This window comes from Egretta garzetta, unplaced genomic scaffold, assembly GCF_000687185.1.
Source record: "Egretta garzetta isolate BGI_Z169 unplaced genomic scaffold, ASM68718v1 scaffold5, whole genome shotgun sequence".
In the NCBI taxonomy this organism is placed as follows: Eukaryota; Metazoa; Chordata; class Aves; order Pelecaniformes; family Ardeidae; genus Egretta; species Egretta garzetta.
This window is the reverse complement of record NW_009259707.1, coordinates 17,482-36,989: the sequence shown is the minus strand read 5'-3', so window position 1 is coordinate 36,989 and position 19,508 is coordinate 17,482. Positions and strand designations below refer to the sequence as shown.

Genomic DNA, 19,508 nt, shown 5'->3' with positions numbered 1-19,508 from the left:
TTCACAGGATGCCATTTAAAAGCATCTTTCAAAATAGTTTCCTTCCAGAGTTCCAATGTGGGCTGCACCTGAGCTTGGCCTTAGGAAAAAGTCAGTCTTTGCCAGGGAATAAGAGGCGCAGGATTGAAGATGTTCTGCTCACTGGATAAACACTGAGCAAAACATTCTTGTAATAGGTGGAACAGAGCAAGAAAGCTGTTGACAAAATATTGCCATAGGGCATAATTAGGAATGGGAGAGGTTGCCTGCGTTTGACTAGATTTCTTACTGCTTAACCCCTCATTCCAGTGTTCACAGAGTTTGGAAACTCCTTTTATCGCAGGCTTTCCTTCTGACCGGTCCCTGAAAGGGAGGTTGACTCCAGCATATCAGAAAAGGGCAGGAAAATATATTAATTTACAAGTTATTAAATAAATAAACACCCCTGTGGAGGCATCTGTTTTTCTGGGTGTAGAGTTACTTAGGCTGGGTAGGGCTAAGGATTTCCTGGCTTTAGGCTGGGCTGCAGAAACGAGGCTTTTGCGCTTCGCTTTGCCAGTCCGCTCTTGCAGTTTCATGGAAGGAAGCCCCTGCAAAATCCCTAGGTTATGAAATATTTCCTCTCTGTCAGGTCCCGGACAAGAGCTGGCATCTGCAGAGCCAGAAAAGGAGGTCCTTGCCTTATAGAGAGCGCTCTCGGTGTGACACAATGGCTGATATAAAGTGTCGGGGCAGCTGAGCTGAAGGCAAAGGAACAAAGGAAGATCAAGATTCGGCAGCTGTCCGGGACGAAAGGAAAGCGGAAAGTGTCTCGGGGATGGATAAATTTAAGGCTGCGCTTGTGCTGGCTGGGGTAGGGGATGCTCTCGGTTACCGCAATTTCTCCCGAGAAAACAATGCCCTGGGTGCAAAAATCCAGCAGGAGCTGAAGGAAATTGGAGGGCTGGAGAACCTGGTGCTCTCTCCCGACAAGTGGCCAGTAAGTGACAACACGCTCATGCACATGGCTACAGCAGAGGCTGTCATCACAGGTAGGTACGGCGGGACTAGCGAACGCAGTCTGGAAAGGAACAAAACCGTCGAGCTGCTGCATTTCTTAGAATAAGCCCGAGTGCCGGGGAAGTCATGAGAAAGCGTGTCAGAAACGCTTCTTATGTGAATGATAACGTTCATTTAGCTCGTCTCCTCCGTGAGCATAATCTTGCGACCATCACACGGACTGGGGAGTTTTGATTTCTTGAGGGTCGAGGGGCTCTCCCTATGTTTTCCCTAGGCTTATACAGTCGGTTATGGCTTAAAGACTAAAATACCACATGTCCAGCATAACAAAAATAATTCCCCAGTAGATTATCTGTATGCTGGAATACGTCAGGGAATAATATAGCCACTAGAAATTCTTCTGTAAAAGATAAGAGCTCTTCTAAGTGCATTTTTAACATGTTTGTGTCCAGAACTCCAGGCTGGAGTAGCATCACCTTAATACCTCTTTCAGGCTAAAATCACTAGCGCTGCCTCCTCTTTGCTACCCCTCGGGCAAAAGGGGTTGCACCTGCAAGGCCAGAAATGGAACAATTTGCTTTCTAAGGAGAGCTCCATGCCTTTAGTCCAAAAAATATTCTAATGTACTGTGTTTGTAACAAAGTCTATGAGAATAGGGGAAGTGATTAACACATGTCTTCTAAAATCACAAGAGTTTGAGGGAGAAAATTTGGTTTTTCTTAAGTTAGGAATAGTCTTTTGTAAGATGTGATGATATTTATATCGACACTTTACCCACTGAACTAGAGCTTTCTGAGACTGTCAAGATCATCATCAAAAGTACGCCAGAAGACAAAGACCATTCAGGAATATTTTGCCTCTTCAGAATGAATCAAATTTTTTAATCTCTGTAAAAATATTCCTGATTTTTCTCAGCACGCGTAACACTGGATAAAAAAACAGTAGCAGAAGCTCACGGTGTAGCTCAGTATCCTTCACGTCAATGAAATTTCCCTTGTGCTTCTGTTTCACCGCTTTATCTGCCTGCTTCCAATCTGCTCTAAATTTAGTACATAGGGATCAGTTGAAGAGTGTGTTGGGCACTTCATGCTTGGCTATTAGCTAACCAATGGTTTAAGGGGTAGCTAATACACTAAAGATAAGGGCAAGATGTCAGCCTATAAAGAAAACAGATGACTAACATATTTCTGAATATAGGCTATGATTAAATACATACTGTATGTTTCTTGCTTATTGAACTCTCTAAAAACCATAACTTCTGGGTAATCAAGCCAATTCAACTAACAGTAAAATAATAAATCTTATTTCTTAAATATAGCAGGAGCACTGTGACTCTAAAGAAAAAAAGTTTCAGCTATAATTCCCATCAGCTGTGTTTTATCCTGCACTCTCATTTCTTTGGCCTGATCAGACAAGCTTTTTAAAAAGGTGCTTTTATGGGCTGGTGAGAAAGCAACAAGCTGCTGTGGGGAATTTTAGTAAGAAATCTTCATTTTACAGCAACGTTGGTGAGCAGGGGAAAGCGAGTCCTTCTCTTTGCTTCCCGCAAGGGAAACAGAGCCATTCCTGCCCACAGCAGTGTCTCCTCCTGGCAAGGGGAACACAAAAAAGCCGCTGGGCTTGGTCATGGCCCAGCCCTCATGCAAATCGCCCAAGTCAACAGAGTGAAGCTAAAGGTGAACATGGGTCCATGAGGCTGAAGTCAGCTGCCACTGGCCCCCGAAACCTGCCTTTCTCATGCAGCGGGGAGCCCTCGCTGCTGCATAGACTGAGGTTTTAAAGAATATATTGGGTGACTGGAACATCACCATCCCCCCCCCAAAAAAGAAAAAAAGAGGGGGATAAGCAATAAGAATATTCCTGTTCCTCACTGCCCCACTCCCCACCCATCCCCTTCACCTGGCCGGCTGCCCCCCAGCCACAGGCAGCATCCCCTGGGTGCGGACCTCCAGGTACCTGCAGGATGCTTGCAGGCAGGGTTGGACGTGCCCAGGGCTTAGGCTCGCCATGAAGTCCCGTCGCTGGGGCTCTGCCCCCAGGGGAGCTCCCAGCCCAAGGCTGCAGCAGCAGCCAAGCGTGAGGTGGAGGTTTGCACTGCTGATGAAGGCAACTCTCACCCAAGGAGGTGATTTTGGCCAACAGTTTGCCGGCTGCGTGGACGAAATCTCAGGCGGGCCATGGTCAAAAGCAGAGGGGGCTGCGGGCACTGCTGCAGACTGAGCTGGCACTCCCCAAATCCACTATGTGCACGGACTGAAAGTTTGATCCCACAATCAGGGGGATAAACAAAACGTCTACTTCCAGTAGGAACCTGTCCCATAAGGGAGGGAAGCAAACAGCATCAGCAAAAGCAGGGGAGCTGCCCCTGCAATGAGTACAGCCTTTTCCTCTCTGACTTGAAAAAGGGTTTAAAAAAAATAAGGGTTCATGTCTAAGGAAAGAAGCTGTCCTATTGACTTGAGGGCTGAGGCAGCAGCCTGGTTTCAGGTGTGGGAACCGTGGTGGGCTCAGGGCAGCATGGAGCTGCTGGACCACAGGGACTCTGGCTCTGGGGACAAGGCTTCCACAGAAGCTGCCAGGTGGTAAATCCTGCTCCTGGCTCCCATCCGGATAAACTGACACCTGATTCCTATATCTGGAAAGCGTCGGCATCTTGAAAGTATCTTGTTCCTCTAGGATTGTATGCGGGGTGACCAGCGTAATGGATAGGGTACTTTTTTAATGTGAAAGGAGGGGAATCTCAGTTTTACCCTGCATCTTCCTTGTTCGCCTGTCTGCCTAACTGGTACTTTCAAGTGACTCTGGCTTACAGGACTCCAAACTTTCTCTTAAATCAAGAAATCACCAATCTTTGACAAAATGAAGGTATTTTTAGAACTTCCCCTGCTGTGTCATTCGATCTGTGAGTCAAACCAAGTGTTAAATGGAGTTTCTTGAAGTACATAGAAAAGATATAAATGGACAAATCCCAACAGCCTCCTCAGTTCCCACTGATTACGCAAGTGTAATAGATGCTGGTGGAAGCTTTTCCTTGGCAAGAGCCGAGGGCAGGGCTCTTCAAGCCCAACGCCACACAGCAGCGGCCAAGAGAAGCGTTCCTCCCTAGGCAAGACAGTAGGCCTTCGTAAAAATGATCAGTAAACAGATATTGCTAGTGAACTTATTCCAGAAAGCCGTTTATCTGCTGGAAATACTACAGACTGCAGGGATTTACTATTCGTACTGATCTTTATAATAATTTTTTATAAGAGCTGTTCTGGTTACTATACTGGCATCAGACAGGGATCCCTGCATGAAAGACCTACATATTTTAGACAAAATAAATATAAAATACAGGTTAAAAAAAATAAGGTCACTAATTTGCTTTTGTGTTTAATCATACCTACCTCTTTAAAATAAGTCAGTGGTAATTTAAAACAAAAAATAGGCTTTCATTTTCAAACTGAATTCGTGTGTGCAAATGATGTGAACAGCGGGGGCTGAGCCAGGCACAGCTGGCTTCACGCGCACACCCAGTCCCCGCAACGACAATACACTCACCTTACACCATGGATCCTAAATAAAGCTACTGTGGATGAACAGAATGCCTTCATCTTTCTGACTGAAGGAATGAGAAGTGGAAAGGAAAGCGGGAAAAGATGAGAACAGAGAGACAAGGCTGTTTGCCCTGCAGCCCGCTCTCACGGCGTGTAAAAATGTGTTGACAGTGGCACCAGAAACATGACTGGGTGTATTGGAAGTGGAAATAGGAACATTTCTTAAATGCACAGTGAGCTTGCCTGGGCTTTTTTCAGTGCTGTCTTGCCCTTCTTTCTGCCTTCACGTAGCAACCTTCTCTTCCCTCCCCTGAGCAGATTACTGGTGTTTAGAAGACCTGTACAGGGAGCTGGTAAAACGCTACGTTGATGCTATCGACAAGCTCTCGGGGAGGCGGCCAGACCCCGCCACCATCGAAGGCTGCAGGGAATTGAAACCAGACAACTACCTTCTCGCCTGGCACACACCATTCAATGAAAAGGGTACGGTACCACTCTCCATTTATAGATCCTGGCTTGAATAATGCCTGCTTTCAGCGTTTGTGGCTATATGGAAATTGTTTCTTTTTTCCCCCCGACATCAAAGGCTACCACCCCTGAAACGTTTCCATGTTTGCCTGAGGATAGTAAGAGATCTGCCAGGAATTCCTTCTGTAGGGCACTATGTCCTCTCGTAAATGAACCCTTCCCTCTTTAACATCTATTTAAAGAGACTTTGTCCTTGGCTCTGTGCCTCTAGGTCCGGATCTTTGTCCTTGACTTTAATGGTTATTTTAAGAAATATTTTCTGTGTTTTTTCATTTAAATGTTTGTAGCCCTGGATCTTTTCGGTGTTGGCAGATCTGAAACAAAAAGCCGAGCCTGTGAAATGCTCTATGCACCAATGTGTTCACTGGAGGGCATGCAGAGACTTTTCTCGAGGTGGATGCCCTGCTAACAGCTATGACTGTCTTGCTGATAATCCCTAATATCCCTAGCCCCGTTTCCCTACCCATGACCCTCTCTTTCTTTCTCTGTATGGTAATTTAATTTCGTGATGAATTGAATTGCCGCTTCACGTTAAAGAGCATGCATGCAGCTATGTGCACACACATACGCGTATACTCATACCAATATCCATTCAGTGCAATTAATCTGGAAAGACTGTAGAGGCACCACATCATTGGAGGGGGTAGACCTGGACAGCCAAGGGGATGGCAGCTCACACAGGCGTTGTGCTGTGTTGGTGTGATGCTCGGTCACTGCAGTACGTATCGGCACCAGTCAACACCACTGTGTATTGATGCAATACCATGGCAGAGACCCGGTGGCACAACGCCATGGCTATTTCTGGGTCTCTGCAGTCAGTTTTGTCTGACAAAAAAAGCATCCCTCGCTCGGCTTCTGCTCCTCACAACAGCTGCTGGGAGGGAAAAGGATCCTTTCCCTGTGTATTCTGCCCACCCCGCTATTAGCCAGGCAGATCTGAGTAAGTGCCCCTTTGGCACTTGCCATATGTTTTCTGACGGACAGGGAGGTCAAAATAATTGTGGGAGCTGCTGCTGGCCCTGAGGAGCTCTCAACACCTCCAGCAGTGTAGCACAGCTGTTCCCTGGCCGTGCTCCCTGTGTTGGAGCTACATCTGCTCTTTCAGCCTTTCTCCTCTCCAGCTTTTCATGATCTGCTTTTGGGATACTCTGGGCTCAAAGAATCTAAAATGAATTCCTGCCTTGAGACCTGGCAGTTAAAGCCCACCTTCTCCATCTGATCTGACTAATATCACCCTGAACATCTCAATAAGCCTTTTCTTCAGCGTGAGAGCAAAAGAAACAGTGACCTGAGGTGGAAATGTTCAGCCTACTGTGGGACCTGGCACTGCTATGGACATAACTAATTTTTTAACTGAATTTTCACAAATTTCTTCTTGAGGCAAAAACATTCCACGAACATTGAATGCCTAGCAGTCAGATGATATCTTAGATGAGCTGGAACCAAATTGCTGTTTTCCTGTGGTCATTCGATCTTATCTCACTTCTGGCAAGAATTCATGTGCCAGCCTTCATGAACCAGTCAAATCCTAGCTTAGGTAATTTTGCATTGCTTGTATGATGCTCCTCTGCTCAAATTCTCATGGCTGCAGTCAGAGCACTGAGTTTTGAAGTCAAAACTGCCCTGCGTGTCTCTTTGCCACCTCACGCCATGCTCGTTGCCACACTCACTGCAGAGGCGCCCAGATTATGTTAAAGGCTGGTGAAATTCCTGTGACCTCCAGAAAACCTGCCCAAGGCTGTCTAACACCTTCACTTGAGGCTAAAATTTTCACCATTGAGTGTTTGCCTCTCTTTGTCTGTCAGCTTTTGTTTAAAGTTTTGATGCAGATGGGTCTGCTGTTTTGAGACATAGTAAAAATTCAGATTGTTCAGAAGAGAACCGCTGATGTTTGAGAGCTGAAACCAAAATCTGAGTAAGGCGGTACCCCTTGAGCTGGAGATGTGCCTTCGGAGCCACTGCGAAAGGCCGGTCAAATGGCAGTTTGGTTCTACCTGTACTGCGTTGTATTTCAGGCTGAGGCTGCAGCATCCAAGTAGATCTTTACCTGCAGCTACTGGAGCAGCTCCTGGGCTTCCTAGTAGCACTGGAGACCAGTGCCTTTTTGCTGGTGACATTGGTAGAGGAGCATGAGGGAAAAGTGTGTGGTAAATGTAGAAAGTTGGGCAGCAAAAATGAAGAGAAGGATATGCCAGAGACGGACAGGTGATAAAGGGGCCAGGCTCTAAGTTCTCATGCAGAATGGTCAGTAGTCACAACAGACACATCCTCTTCAGGGCTTCACAGCCTTTAAACTGGTGTTTGTTATTCTTCAGATGTAGAGCGAAGAAAAGCACATTAAGGTATTGCATACTAAAAGAGACAATGTAGTGCATGGATGAAAATTATGTAATAAGAAAGTGTCAACACAGCTTTTGTGACAAGAAGGCACACCTCAGAATTCTATTAGAAAGCTCATGAACTAGCCAAGAAACAGGAGGAGAGAGGAGACACTGTGAAGATGGTCTCTTAGGATTTCCAAAAGACTCTGAACAAGGTCCCTCACCAAAGGCACTAAGTGATGAGGCACTAAGTTGCTACAGGGTGACAGAAAAGTTCTCCTGAGGATGAACAACTGATTAAAAGACAGGAAATGAAGAGCAGGAAGTTGCAGTCTGTCTTCTCCATGGAGAGGGAGGTACCTGCATTGGACCTCTGTTGTTCAACAAGTCTGCAAACTGTCTGGAAATGCAAGTGCATCGTGGGTCAGCAAAGTCCAAGATAACATGGTGCAGAGTTGTGGCAGATGCTCACAGTGATGAATAACTGTGTGGCACGGTAGCAGAACCAGATGCAATGGACATAAATTAAGTGTCATATGCAGGGAGGTGGTGGTGGTGGTGGTGGGGAAACAGACTCCTAATTTTATATACATAGTTGCAATTGCTGATTCAGTTACCATTCAGGGAAGGAATGGTGGAGCTGTAATAGTTCAAAAGAATGTTGCTTCAGTGCTCAGTAAGAGCCAGAAAGCAAATAGACTATTAGAAATGACGGGGAAGGCGACAGAGAACAAAACACAAAACATGTTTGCACCAATGCATAACGTCATAGCTGCTGTTTCTCGATTACTGTATATAATCTGGTGCCTCCCCCCAAAAGGATGTAAGAGATCTAGAAAGGGTATGAGGAAGGATGGTTGGATTAGTAAAAAACTGCTTCCACAGGCTGTGATGTCTGAGACCGTACGATAGAGAGCTGTAAAGTCATAGATAGCTCGGAGAACATGAATAGGGACAGAGAAAACTTGCTGTCTCCTCCAGCACAGGAACTAGGGACTTCAGATGAAATGGGCAGGTCACGAGTTCAAAGCAAGCAAAAAGGAGGACTTCTTCACACAACACCTAATGAAGCTGCATGACTATTTTCCCATGCTGATTTGCAGATGCTACAGTTCATGTGGGTTCAGAAAAATAGCTGGGCAAATTCACCTAAGGAAAACCCTTCAAGGGTTATTAAGCAGAAAGGCGCATAGCCAGCTGCCTCCTGGATCAGGGGGACGCTTGTCAGCAGCTTCATTAGCACAAAGGGGTAGCGTCACTGTACTTTTTTTTTACTCTTTCTTAAGTATCCTCTCCATTGGCCACTGTCAGCCGTGATAAGTCAGGTCAACCTTCAATCTGTGTTCTCACGCACGTGTCTCACTCCTTTCTTGGAGTAGTCTCGCTGTCCTTTACTTCATTGATTCAAATGGAAGACACTGAGACATGGGAGCTAACAGCTGCTAATCACCTGAATGAAGCCCTGTCTAGGCTTAATGGTACTCCATGCAGTGGAATTTTTTGTTACCAAATTTGCTCATTTAATTCTCCAGGTTTTAATATCACTTCCTAGACCGGGGGAACCCAGTGAAGTTGCAAAGACAAGCACCTTCAGACCAGCAGTCAGATTACTGTAGCGCATCCTCCACTTTGGCTGTACCAAAAGATGTTATTTAGTTAGCAGCTCTGTGCAGCACAGCACCCTTCCCTCTTGGATAACCAGAATGGATTGTGTCCTTTGGAGGAACCAGGACTGCATAGTGAAGACGACTCTGCCATAGAGCAGCAGATGGTTTAATGAAGAGTTTGGTCTTGCAAGCAGAAGATATGTTCTCCCAGTTAAGCTGACTGGTGCTCTGGAAGACTGGATTTTTTCCTGAATCTTCCTTCTGGTTTCTATATGATTTGTGGGATAGACAGACAGTTTTATCTGCTCCTGGCTCCTTAATAACCAGGCACTACCGCTGCAGCATATATGAGGTACAGGAGCAAACACACCATTTTCAGGACAAGTGTCTGTCCTTTCCATGAGGAGCAGTGGCCAAAGGTGTCCTGGAGAAGGTCTCTTTCACTAATATTAAGAAGGCTAGCAAGGAGGAAGCCAGCCCTGAGCTTGCAAGGAATAAAAGGGTATTTTGCAAAGCCTTTCATGTCACATTTATCAGATGTTTGGCTTTTTTTAGACTGCCCTTGGTGGTTAAACCCACTGAAAGAGTTATTGCATGCAAAATTTGCACACTGGACTCGGGGGAGGAAGGGAAGAAATGTCTTCAGCTAACTAATTAGATCATCTAACCAGGGTTATCACTGAGGCTAGCTGCTCTCCGGGAAGAAGAAGAGCTCTTCGAGAGAGATTGAAATTCAGGTTGGTCTGTACTGCACCTGCAGATGCCAATGGGTGCCTTGTTAGTGTTACCCTCTGGCTCAGGCAAGCACTTATGAAGCAAATCTTCCCGCCATCCCCCCTACCACACTTTGACCACACTCATGATCCTAGGACACCTGAGCTGAAGTCGCTTGGGATGACACTAAACAGCAAGCAGTGCTCCAGGAGAGCTCCTGGTGCTCTACAGCCACAGCGGGCACAGCCCAGGGGAGCAGCTGAGGGGTCCTCTACAGGTAGGTGACCAAAAGCCCCGACTCTGGCTCCTTGGCATCTGCTGCGTCAATTCACTCTGGCCCATGAATTGCTCCCGCTACGCCATCGTACCAGCTAATGGAGATACGGCTTTTCTCCATGCTGCCTGTCTGGGAAAGGCAGGAGGACTGTGCTCCTATTGCAGGTTCCACAGATACTAAAATTAGTTGGCATAAGTACTCCCCTTATCGTCCAGGGACCAAGTAGAGAAATGCTGACTGCTCTCAATTATACCCAAGGTCACTGGGAAGTGTGATTGAGCAAAGACAGGGCTGAAAAATGCCAAGTACTTTGAAAAATCCAACACTATCCATCTCAGGGCAGGTGCCTGCAATGAGTTAATGGGTTTTGGGCATTGGCTCACCAGCTGCAAAGAGGAGATAATCACCTCGCTGGTGCCTTGTGAAGATAAGCTCATAAAAACTTCTGTGGCATCCTGATATTACTGTGACAAGTACTGCGGAGCAACTCATTAGTAAATGTAACTCTCCATTCAACGAAGTGTTTAAAAGTTGAACTTGATCATGCACTCGGTGCTGAGGATTAAGAGAAATACTGAATTAGCTATTAAATAAATTAACTCCGTGCTGCACGAGGCAGAAATTCCCAAGACCAAGCTCAGGAAGCTCAGGCTGTACCATAATGAGTGTGCACACAAGCACCGACTTCGGGTCGCATGGGAAACCTCAGTTCTGACGTTGCCTAACATGGCTCCGTGGCCTTTAGTTTCTTTTTGGAGACGTTATTTTTGCAGGTAGCAGAAACTATTTTGTGAACTACCTGTGGGGCTCTCTGGGATGAAACATGCATTGAAATTGTAAGATCAGCTGTGATGCTCATATAAAGTGTTTTAATTGTGCCCTTTCAGCATGAAGGCTGCTAAAATATGGGTGTAGTAAAAGTGCATCTGTTTCTCAAACTTGTGTTTCTAGTGCCGACACCTGGAGCAAGCAAAATGGAGGTGTCGGCCAAGAATGAGTAAAGATGGCATGAGAGTTTGAATCCACCAAGTACGGTGAACAAGGGAGCACACTGCTTTCCGAACCCACTGTGCTCTTCGTAGCGCTTGAGAGTATTGGAGTATACCTTTCAAACCAGAATGACTGTGGAGCAGCAAAACTTCTCGCAAGAAACTTCCAAAACTTGTAGCTCGCTTTGCATGCTAATTTCCCGTTCCCCAAGGAGTTCCCACATGTGAGCTGACTTAACAAAACGTGCTTGTTTCAGGTTTATCAACATGTTTGTGTATCATTAGTTTCCTTCTAAACGCTTGGCACTGTGTTTTTACTTTAGGTTCTGGGTTTGGAGCATCCACAAAAGCCATGTGCTTAGGGATGAGATACTGGAAGCCGGAGAGGCTGGAGTCCCTTATTGAAGTGAGCATTGAATGTGGACGAATGACTCATAACCACCCCACAGGTAATGTCCGCTGACGTATGGGCGCGCTCAAGTCCCTAAGGATGCTTTTCGGTTCGGCAGGGACTAACGTGGCTCCTGTGAATTCACCCGCTGAAACTGCTTCTGCTTTGCAGACTCCAAGGCCTCAGTTTGAATTTTGCTTGGAGAATATACACATGTCTATATTACTTGTATAGGCTTATATATTTGCATATATATATCATATATATATGATGTTTATATATTTGTTATGCAGACAGCAACCTCAGGCGTAGGCGTTTTCCCTCCTAAAATCCCAATAACTAAACACAGCCTGTCCTGTCCAAAGCATATTCATGTCACTTGCCCTGATCAAATTTTAGGATTTATGTACATCTAGATGACTCACTGTTATCATGCAAATTTATGGTTCAGGGGATAACAACATTTTTCTCTCGACAGGTTTTGTCATATCCAATCACTGCAGATAACGGTAGAAAGCCAAAAAAATCTAACTCCACATATCATAGGGCACAATCTGAAACATTCTCTAAGCAAAACATAAATAAGTAGGTTTAATGTTGTTTTGAATATTCAGGTCTGTCATTCCAATAATTTTATGCTACATAAACATGTATTAATTTTGTCTTCTTTAAACAGCAGTAAATAAAACCATAGTGAATGGTGACATGTTCAACACGCTCAGTGCTCTGAAGCAGTCAGAAAAGCCATCAGGATGGCATAAAATGAGAGGAAAAGGATTCAAAGCAAAGCAGAAAATATCATTAAGCCAATATAGAAAGTCCATGGTGCATTAGCAGAAGTAAGACTGCGTGCAGTCTGGGTCTCCCACCTCAGAAAGGACCAGAAAATGGCAGCAAGGAGCATCCAAGTTGTCAAACACCTTCCATATGAGGAGAAATTATATCCAGAAGGAGTTTTCAGCTGGGAAAAGAGACAAGAGGGACATGGGGAGGCGGGGAGGAGAGGGGTGGAAGGGCCACCATGGACCTCACTGCCATCCTAAAAGGTGCCAGAGAAATGTCATCTGTGATTCTCATAACTCAAAGACTGAGAAAACCCAACTGACATGGCAGGCAGGACCAAAACAAACAGGCAAAGGAAATACTTCCCCGTGTCATGCACAGTTAAGCCACAGACCTTGCTGCTACAGGCAGCTGCAAAGTCCACAGATACGCCCGGGTGCAAAAGGGATCGGGCAAGCGGGTGAGAAGGGCTGTCGCTGTTAAAAGCAATTGAGTTGTGTAATTAAAGTTGTCCCTAAGCTAGCGTAGGAGCTCTGGGGAGTGGAGAGGCCAAACCAGTTAGGCTCCCTCTGTACTGGCATTATTTGCAGAGCCAGAAGCCCTAGCTGGGGCTTGCTCTCTTCCCCGGTGAGGGGCAGCAGGCTATGTGAGGGCTGCTGGGGGTAGGGGGAGCAGGACAATAGCAGCAAGGGGAGAGGACTACCTGGGGAGAGGGCATGAAGAGACTGCCAGCCCCCCAAAAACGTTCTGGGCACACTCCAGCCTCTGCCACCCTCTGCACTGCCTTGTCCTGCTGCCCCCTGCTAGCCCTTTGCTTCACCCTCTAAACCCTCCACTGCCACCCTCACGCTGAACTGAGACACTCAAGGATCTTTATGGCAGCTGGGTTAGATGCTGTTTATCTGAGTGAGGTCCTTTGAGATGGCTCTATCTGTTTTTTAATTCTTTCGGAAAGCATCTAATTGGATCCTGGATTAGGCATGCCTTTGGCCTGACCCAGTATTACAGGACTTACGGCAGAGAGAATGCATAATCATCTCATCTGGACTTGTAACCTCCTAAAATAATTTGGTTTTCCCTTCAGCAAAACACACAAAGTTCATGCCTACCTCTATGCATGAGTGGATGCTTTTGGACCCACGCACAGAGAGAAGCACACACATTGATACTTTGCACACCTGGGGCTTATTCAAATGACTGAGTTGTTTTCTTAACCTTCAGTTGCATGTTGGACTGGGTTGGTTTTGTTGCATTTGACAGAACGCCAAGAGCACGAGCAAATATGAGAAACAAGCCCCTCTGTTTCTGATGTCATGGAAGTGTTGAGTGCCCGTTAACGAAAGTTCATCTTGAGTATATTCATATCCAAAGTGGAAGACCTAGCTAGGCAGGCAGACAGCATGTCCTACTTGGACAATTGCTTCTTTCCTCTAAGGGGACAAGTCCTCCCCTTTCCTCCTTAGAGGAAAGAAGCAATTGTCCAAGTAAGACATGGACTTGACTCCTTAGGGTAAAATGAGCCAGAAATAATGTCAGATCTAACAACCACAGCCCTTGAGCTGGACGACTGTCTAAGCAAGGTGATGTAGCTTGTAATCAAATCACTTTGCGCAAGTCACTTATGTCATGTAACTTCAATTAGAAGATTTTCAGTATCACATTAGTGGCTGATGTTTATTTTTGACCCCCACCTCAACTTCCGTCATGTTATACCACTGCGAACAGAAGCTCCCTTCTGTGTAAAATAAGTTGTAAACCAATGGGCACCACACATTAGCAAGAATCTCAATGTGCCACGAGCCAGCCTGCAAACAGGCGGAGATAGGTTACGTGCATTCGTTTATCTACCCAACGTCCACGAGGCATTCCACTAGTGATTTTACAGAGGACACGACAAGGATGGTAAGACCACAGACCACGTTGGTAACCATTGTTATCTATGAATTCCAGGCTTTCTAGGGTCCCTATGCACAGCTCTCTTTGTGGCATATGCAATACAAGGGAAACCCCTCGCACAGTGGGGAAGAGAGATGATGAAGGTTGTGCCGATGGCTGAAGAATACTGCAAGAAGACCATTCGCCACATGGCAGGTAGTGTGTCTGAATCAAGAGAGTTGTTTTCTTAAAACAATGTTCAGCTAGAAAGACAGCAAAGACTCCCCAGTCTCTCCATTTTGGTGCTTCCCCCCTCTCCTGTCTCCACAGGCTGTCCTCCTGCTTTCTCTGCTCAGTCTGTAAGCTCTTCGCAGGTGGTGCCACCTTCTACCATCCATTAGTTGCCTGGTATATTGGTGGCAAAAATGCAAAGAGAAATAGCAATGACAATGCTCTACTGCACAGTTTTATTTTTAGAAAGTCTTCAAAGACTGCTGGGCAGGGGGGAGGCAGGAAATAATATTTAGCAGGTTATTAGGCAAACTGACTGCTGAGATATGAATTATTCAGCTCCCTTCCATCAATTAGCACAATTAGCAATATTTTCCGTAAGAAAACCCACTGACATTCCTCATTTTGCAAGGAAAAGTTCAACTGAAGATGCCTCCTGACCAAGAGTTAGTTTTTCATGCCAAATTCAGACTTGACTTGTTGCTTTTCTGAACAAATATTTAAGGCACAACCTGTTGTATCCTTGTTTTAAAAGAACTGAGCGTAATGCAACTACTGAACTTGATATTGCTACTTTAGTAATGTATGTGATCTTCAGGGCAAAGGCATTTTAGTCCCCTCTTGCCAGGGAGTGATGCATTTGTAATGGTGAGACCTGCCATGGGCAGACGAGTATCATTACATTAAAACATCGAGGAAAGAGTTTTTACTGTTCATCTCAAGGGATGGCTGTTGAGAAAGATTGAATTCAATTGAAGTCTTTACACAGGAGCACTCAGAAATGAAGATTTACCCTGGAAGGAAAACTGCTGCTTTAAAATCAGAAAGGAGCCCCAGGGAGCCTTTCTGAAAGACCCCACATTTTCATCTGCGCCTCATTGCGCACCAGGATTTTTTTAGCCAAGACCTATGAGGAGCAGGTGCAGGATTAGTGTGAGCGAGCTCCTCTCTGGGTGGCTTCGCAGCAGGTCCCTGTCACTCCACCCCAGCAGGACCTCTCGGCGTGAAGGTATGCGTGTTGGACTCCTGAGGCACGCTCTCCGTCTAGTCTCCGTATTGTTGAGCTTCGTCCTATTTTGGTAGCGGGAAAAGTCTCCTGCATTAAAGTTAAGCTTCTTGGCTGGTGAGATGCACTGCAAAGAAATCCTGCCAGAGTCCTCCAGTTTTAGAAAACTCTTTTTTAGTTGCGTTGTCCCCCGTGGATAACAAACACAGCGTTCAGTCGCACAGTGCTCGACTCAGCACCCCTCTCTGATACACTTGCCAGGTAGATCCATGGACCTGAATGTGACCGTCATCTCAGGCTGGGCTCAAGGGATGGGGGCACAGCCTTGGCGAGGGCTGGCGGTGTGGGATTTCTGGCCATGCTAGAGGTCGTCCACGCAACAAAAATCTCCTGCAACTGCTTGATCCCTTTGTTTCTGGGGCTGTGCGTCGGAATAATCACACTTCCTTGCTTGTTGAGGTGCTGCATAGAAACCGTTCCTTTTTGAGGCCTTCGTGTTTTATGGTCATGAGAGAAATAGGACAAAAACCACAAAAAGACCTGTCAGGCCACCTGTACTTCTAAAAGCCATCTTGTAACCAGCTAATGGAGTGGGTGTCGGTCATTTACTTCAACCAACAATATTTCCTTTGTGTGACCTTTTTTTCCCGACAGATGTTCTCCTTGGGCTGATGGCTGTGAGTGCATTTTCACCCATTTTTTTCCAAAGAGCCTCCTTTTTTAGGGTTCTAATGAATGGCTTCTAATCAGGCAAAACTGGGGCGTGGACTCAGAAAAAGGGCAGCTGGGCATTCCCAGGCCCCTGTAGGGCCACGCGGTTGAAGGCTCACCCCTGTGTGGGGCTGGGGAACTGACAACCCTGTGAAAGTATCATGTCCTACAGGGCAGCTTGGATTTTCTTACACGGAGTTGAACCGCTTTAAAGATCTTAATTGCCAAAGATGGTTACCTGTACAGCATTTTAGGAAAAGAAGCAAGATCAGATTACGTCCTTCAGAGAAATGGTTTGGTTTTATGCACGCTCCTCAGCCACTTGCAGCTCACAGCTGAGCAGCCAAGCAGGACAGAGCCAGGGAAAACCAGCAACGCTTAATTTTAGTTTAAACTGTATGCCCATAGTCCCATATTGCACTGCTAGTTTGCCTTGGTCTACTTAGCCATCTGGTCCATCTCACCAACTTCTAATTCCTTATCCCATCGGCTTCCCAGGCAGGGTCTCACTCAGGCCTCGGTTCTGCGGACGGCTGTGTGTGTATGTGCTTAACAGGTCAGGGTGACTTACGTGCCTTTTTAAGCCCTTACAAAGAGGTTGAACTGAAACATTGGCTTGAAGATAAACTGAATTTAGTAAGTTTATTTACATGCGCAAAGTTAAACGTGATTAGAGATGCTCTTCCTAAAGTGACAGAAAAAGGAGAAAAACCTGTGGTTATTAAAAAAGGCTTATTTGTATGGGCACAGACAGCAGATGTGTGTGTTATTTATCCCTTTTGCTACATTTTATATGTATTATAATACATGCAAATGAAAATTTTGGCCTTTCGTATCTGCCTTTTCCTGAAAGATCACACAGAAATACTGTGAGAGCAAGCAGAACAGAAATACTGGAGAAATTATGTGATTAAGAACAATAACTGAGGTAGGAGGAAATTTGTATTTAGGTTATGTAGGCATTTTTAGATATTCTTTAATGATAGTAAAGTAATACAAAAATTGGCATAGAATTGATTTTTTCCCTCTCTTTTCATTGACTCTTATCTCTTCCTTGGAGTGTTCCTTAGAAAGTTCTCTAAAAATCTCATCTTGATGTATCTTAATGTAATTTTAGTATATCATAAAAATAGCACAAGATGCTGAAAATATTTTCTTCTTTCACATATTCTGTTCCCAGTTAGATGTCCCACTTCATATTAAAATGCATGCTTAATACACACGCCTGTTTAATGTATATTACTGTAAAATACCCAGTTCTTCAGGTCAGTCAATACTGTCATCCTTCCTTAAAATGTATTTAAGTAGAACCGAAAATGTTGCCAAGATGAAATACCACATCATTAATTTCTTTTGCGTGCAGAATATCAGGAGCACTGGTTTTACTTTGAAGCCAAGTGGCAGTTTTATTTGGAGGAGAGAGAAATCAATGAGGAAAATCAGAATAAACCTGTCTTTCCGGACAACTACGACGCAGAGGAGAGAGAAAAGGTAACTGCAATTTCAAAAAGCACTCAGAAAGGCTCTGAACTGAAAGGGGTTTTTTCAAATAGACACACCAGTATTTTTCAACTGTTTCCAGTGCCAGAGCAGTCAGAAAGTTGGTTTTGGTTTGTTTTTTTTTTTTTCCCTAAAATTTCAAGAAAGAAAAAAGCATTCCCACCCTTGCCTCAGGTATGTGTTAGTGTAAAAAAGCAGTTGCCACCAGTTCTGGGGTTGCTGCAATGGGAGGAAACAGTGCAGAGAGGCGGGCTTCACGGTCAGATGTATTGATGCCCAGAGCAGGTACAAAACACAAGCCGTGGCTATTTGAGGGTGGAAAAAGCAAATGTGTTGCCGGGGGCTCTCATTAAAGCCTAATGGAGCTGTGGCCTGAGTCCCACAGAAATCCCCCCGGATACTAGGAGCTGGACTTGGTTATGGTCCTCCGAACAGAAGACAGCTGTCCTAAGTGATTCTCTGCCAACTCGGGCTGTGCCCAGGCTCGTTTTAAGTGTCTCGAGAGATGGTGTTTCACTATGTCCCATGCAGTACTATTTTATAGCGTACATGATCTTTCCTTTGCCTCATGACTTCTGGTTATATCTTCTTAACTCAAGAGAAATAGCATGTCTTCTTCCCCGGTGTTTACAGCTTTCTGATACGTGTTGGCACCTCTCAAAGCTCTCCACTTAGCAGCTAAGCAATAAGTATGTTGTTCTTGTCACCTTTTCCCATAAATCAATCTTTTTTTCCAGACTATTAAAGCACAGTTCTATTCTGAGAAGTCACATTGTGTATTTTTAGATGCTCGTCTATGCAGTGAAAAGTGCCAATGGAAGGTAGATTGATTGTGGATAATAAGAAATTGCTCACTTTAAACATAAAGAATAGATCTCCTTCCGGCTTTATTTTATTAATTCAGTGCCATGAACTTGTTACTAGTTTTTTGTTCCTTCCAGTTCTACTGGAGTCTTAGCAGAGCTTTAGGAGAGATTAAACCCAACAGTATTTCCCCGTGATCATTTCAAGAGAGAACTGCGTAAATTCCTCATGCAGAAACAAAATTTGCCTTCATCATCCTAGCCCAACTAGTTTGGCTTATTGAACTACTTATTTTGATGCACAAGAAAGGAAAATGTTGCTTGACCCTTGAACTCCACTGCCAACCAGAGATCACAGCCTGACAGAAGTCGAGAGACTTGATTTGCTTATAAGCCGAGAGTGTTAATAGCCATGGAAAGAATAAATGAGGAGAAGGTAACCAACCTGCCTGTCTTTTTCCCAGGAGTGCTTTCCTTTGCACTCCCTCTAAATTACCTGGCCACTTGTGTCTGGAGGTACAACCGATTGCCTTTCTACAGGCAACTAATAAAGCACCAATACCTGGCACCACTCTCGCTAAGAGGTGTGTGCATGTTCCTGCTCGACGCGGCGCATCTTTCTGCAGTCACATACCCACTGCAGGAGATGTGAAAGTGAAGCCCTCAAACATGGCTTGGGTTGACCTGAGTACATTGCAAAGGCAATGTCCCTGTCTAAAAGAAATTACACCTTGAAATGCTAAGCAGTGAAGACGGCATTCTGTATAAGCAGATATACAGCTTAAATTTAGAGATAACTAGAAATGTGGGGATAAAAGACGAATTGCCCCTTCTCAAATGTACAAATACAAGATGGGCCAATGTAGGATAAATCATCTGTCAGTGGTACGCATTTGGAACATGTTAGATACCTGGTGAATAGGCAGAAACTCCACTGCTCTCGGGGTCAGCCTTGCTTCTGCAAACAAATCACTTGCCCTGCTCTCTTTCCCGGGCTGGACACAGTGAGCAACAAAATGAGAGAGGAACGAAACCAAAGTCATCCAGGCCAATTAGACTCTGAGGACCTCATCCCCTTAAGATGCAGTTGCTTAAACCAGCACTGTGAAAGGGCCCGGTAAGGGAAAAAAAATGGATGGGAAGGGGGTGCTAGCCAGCAGCGGGTCAACTCCTGGAGGGTGAGGAAGTCAGAGGCAGTCGTAATTACTGACCACAGGAGTTTACAGCAAGGAAGGGATGTGTGAATTACCTCCGGGGC

At 45.2% G+C, this 19,508-nt stretch overlaps 1 protein-coding gene across 1 annotated transcript in view; it reads left to right on the top strand.

Moving 5' to 3' along the window:
- The first annotated feature begins 796 nt into the window (after positions 1–796).
- The window catches only part of ADPRHL1 (ADP-ribosylhydrolase like 1), a 21,278-nt gene continuing 2,566 nt past the window's right edge, over positions 797–19,508 (top strand). Inside the window, exons 1-5 of the mRNA XM_009638907.2 lie at positions 797–1,010; positions 4,833–4,997; positions 11,274–11,399; positions 14,075–14,215; positions 17,311–17,438. Coding sequence (XP_009637202.1) covers positions 797–1,010; positions 4,833–4,997; positions 11,274–11,399; positions 14,075–14,215; positions 17,311–17,438 — 774 coding nt within the window. The remainder of the gene's footprint in view (positions 1,011–4,832; positions 4,998–11,273; positions 11,400–14,074; positions 14,216–17,310; positions 17,439–19,508) is intronic.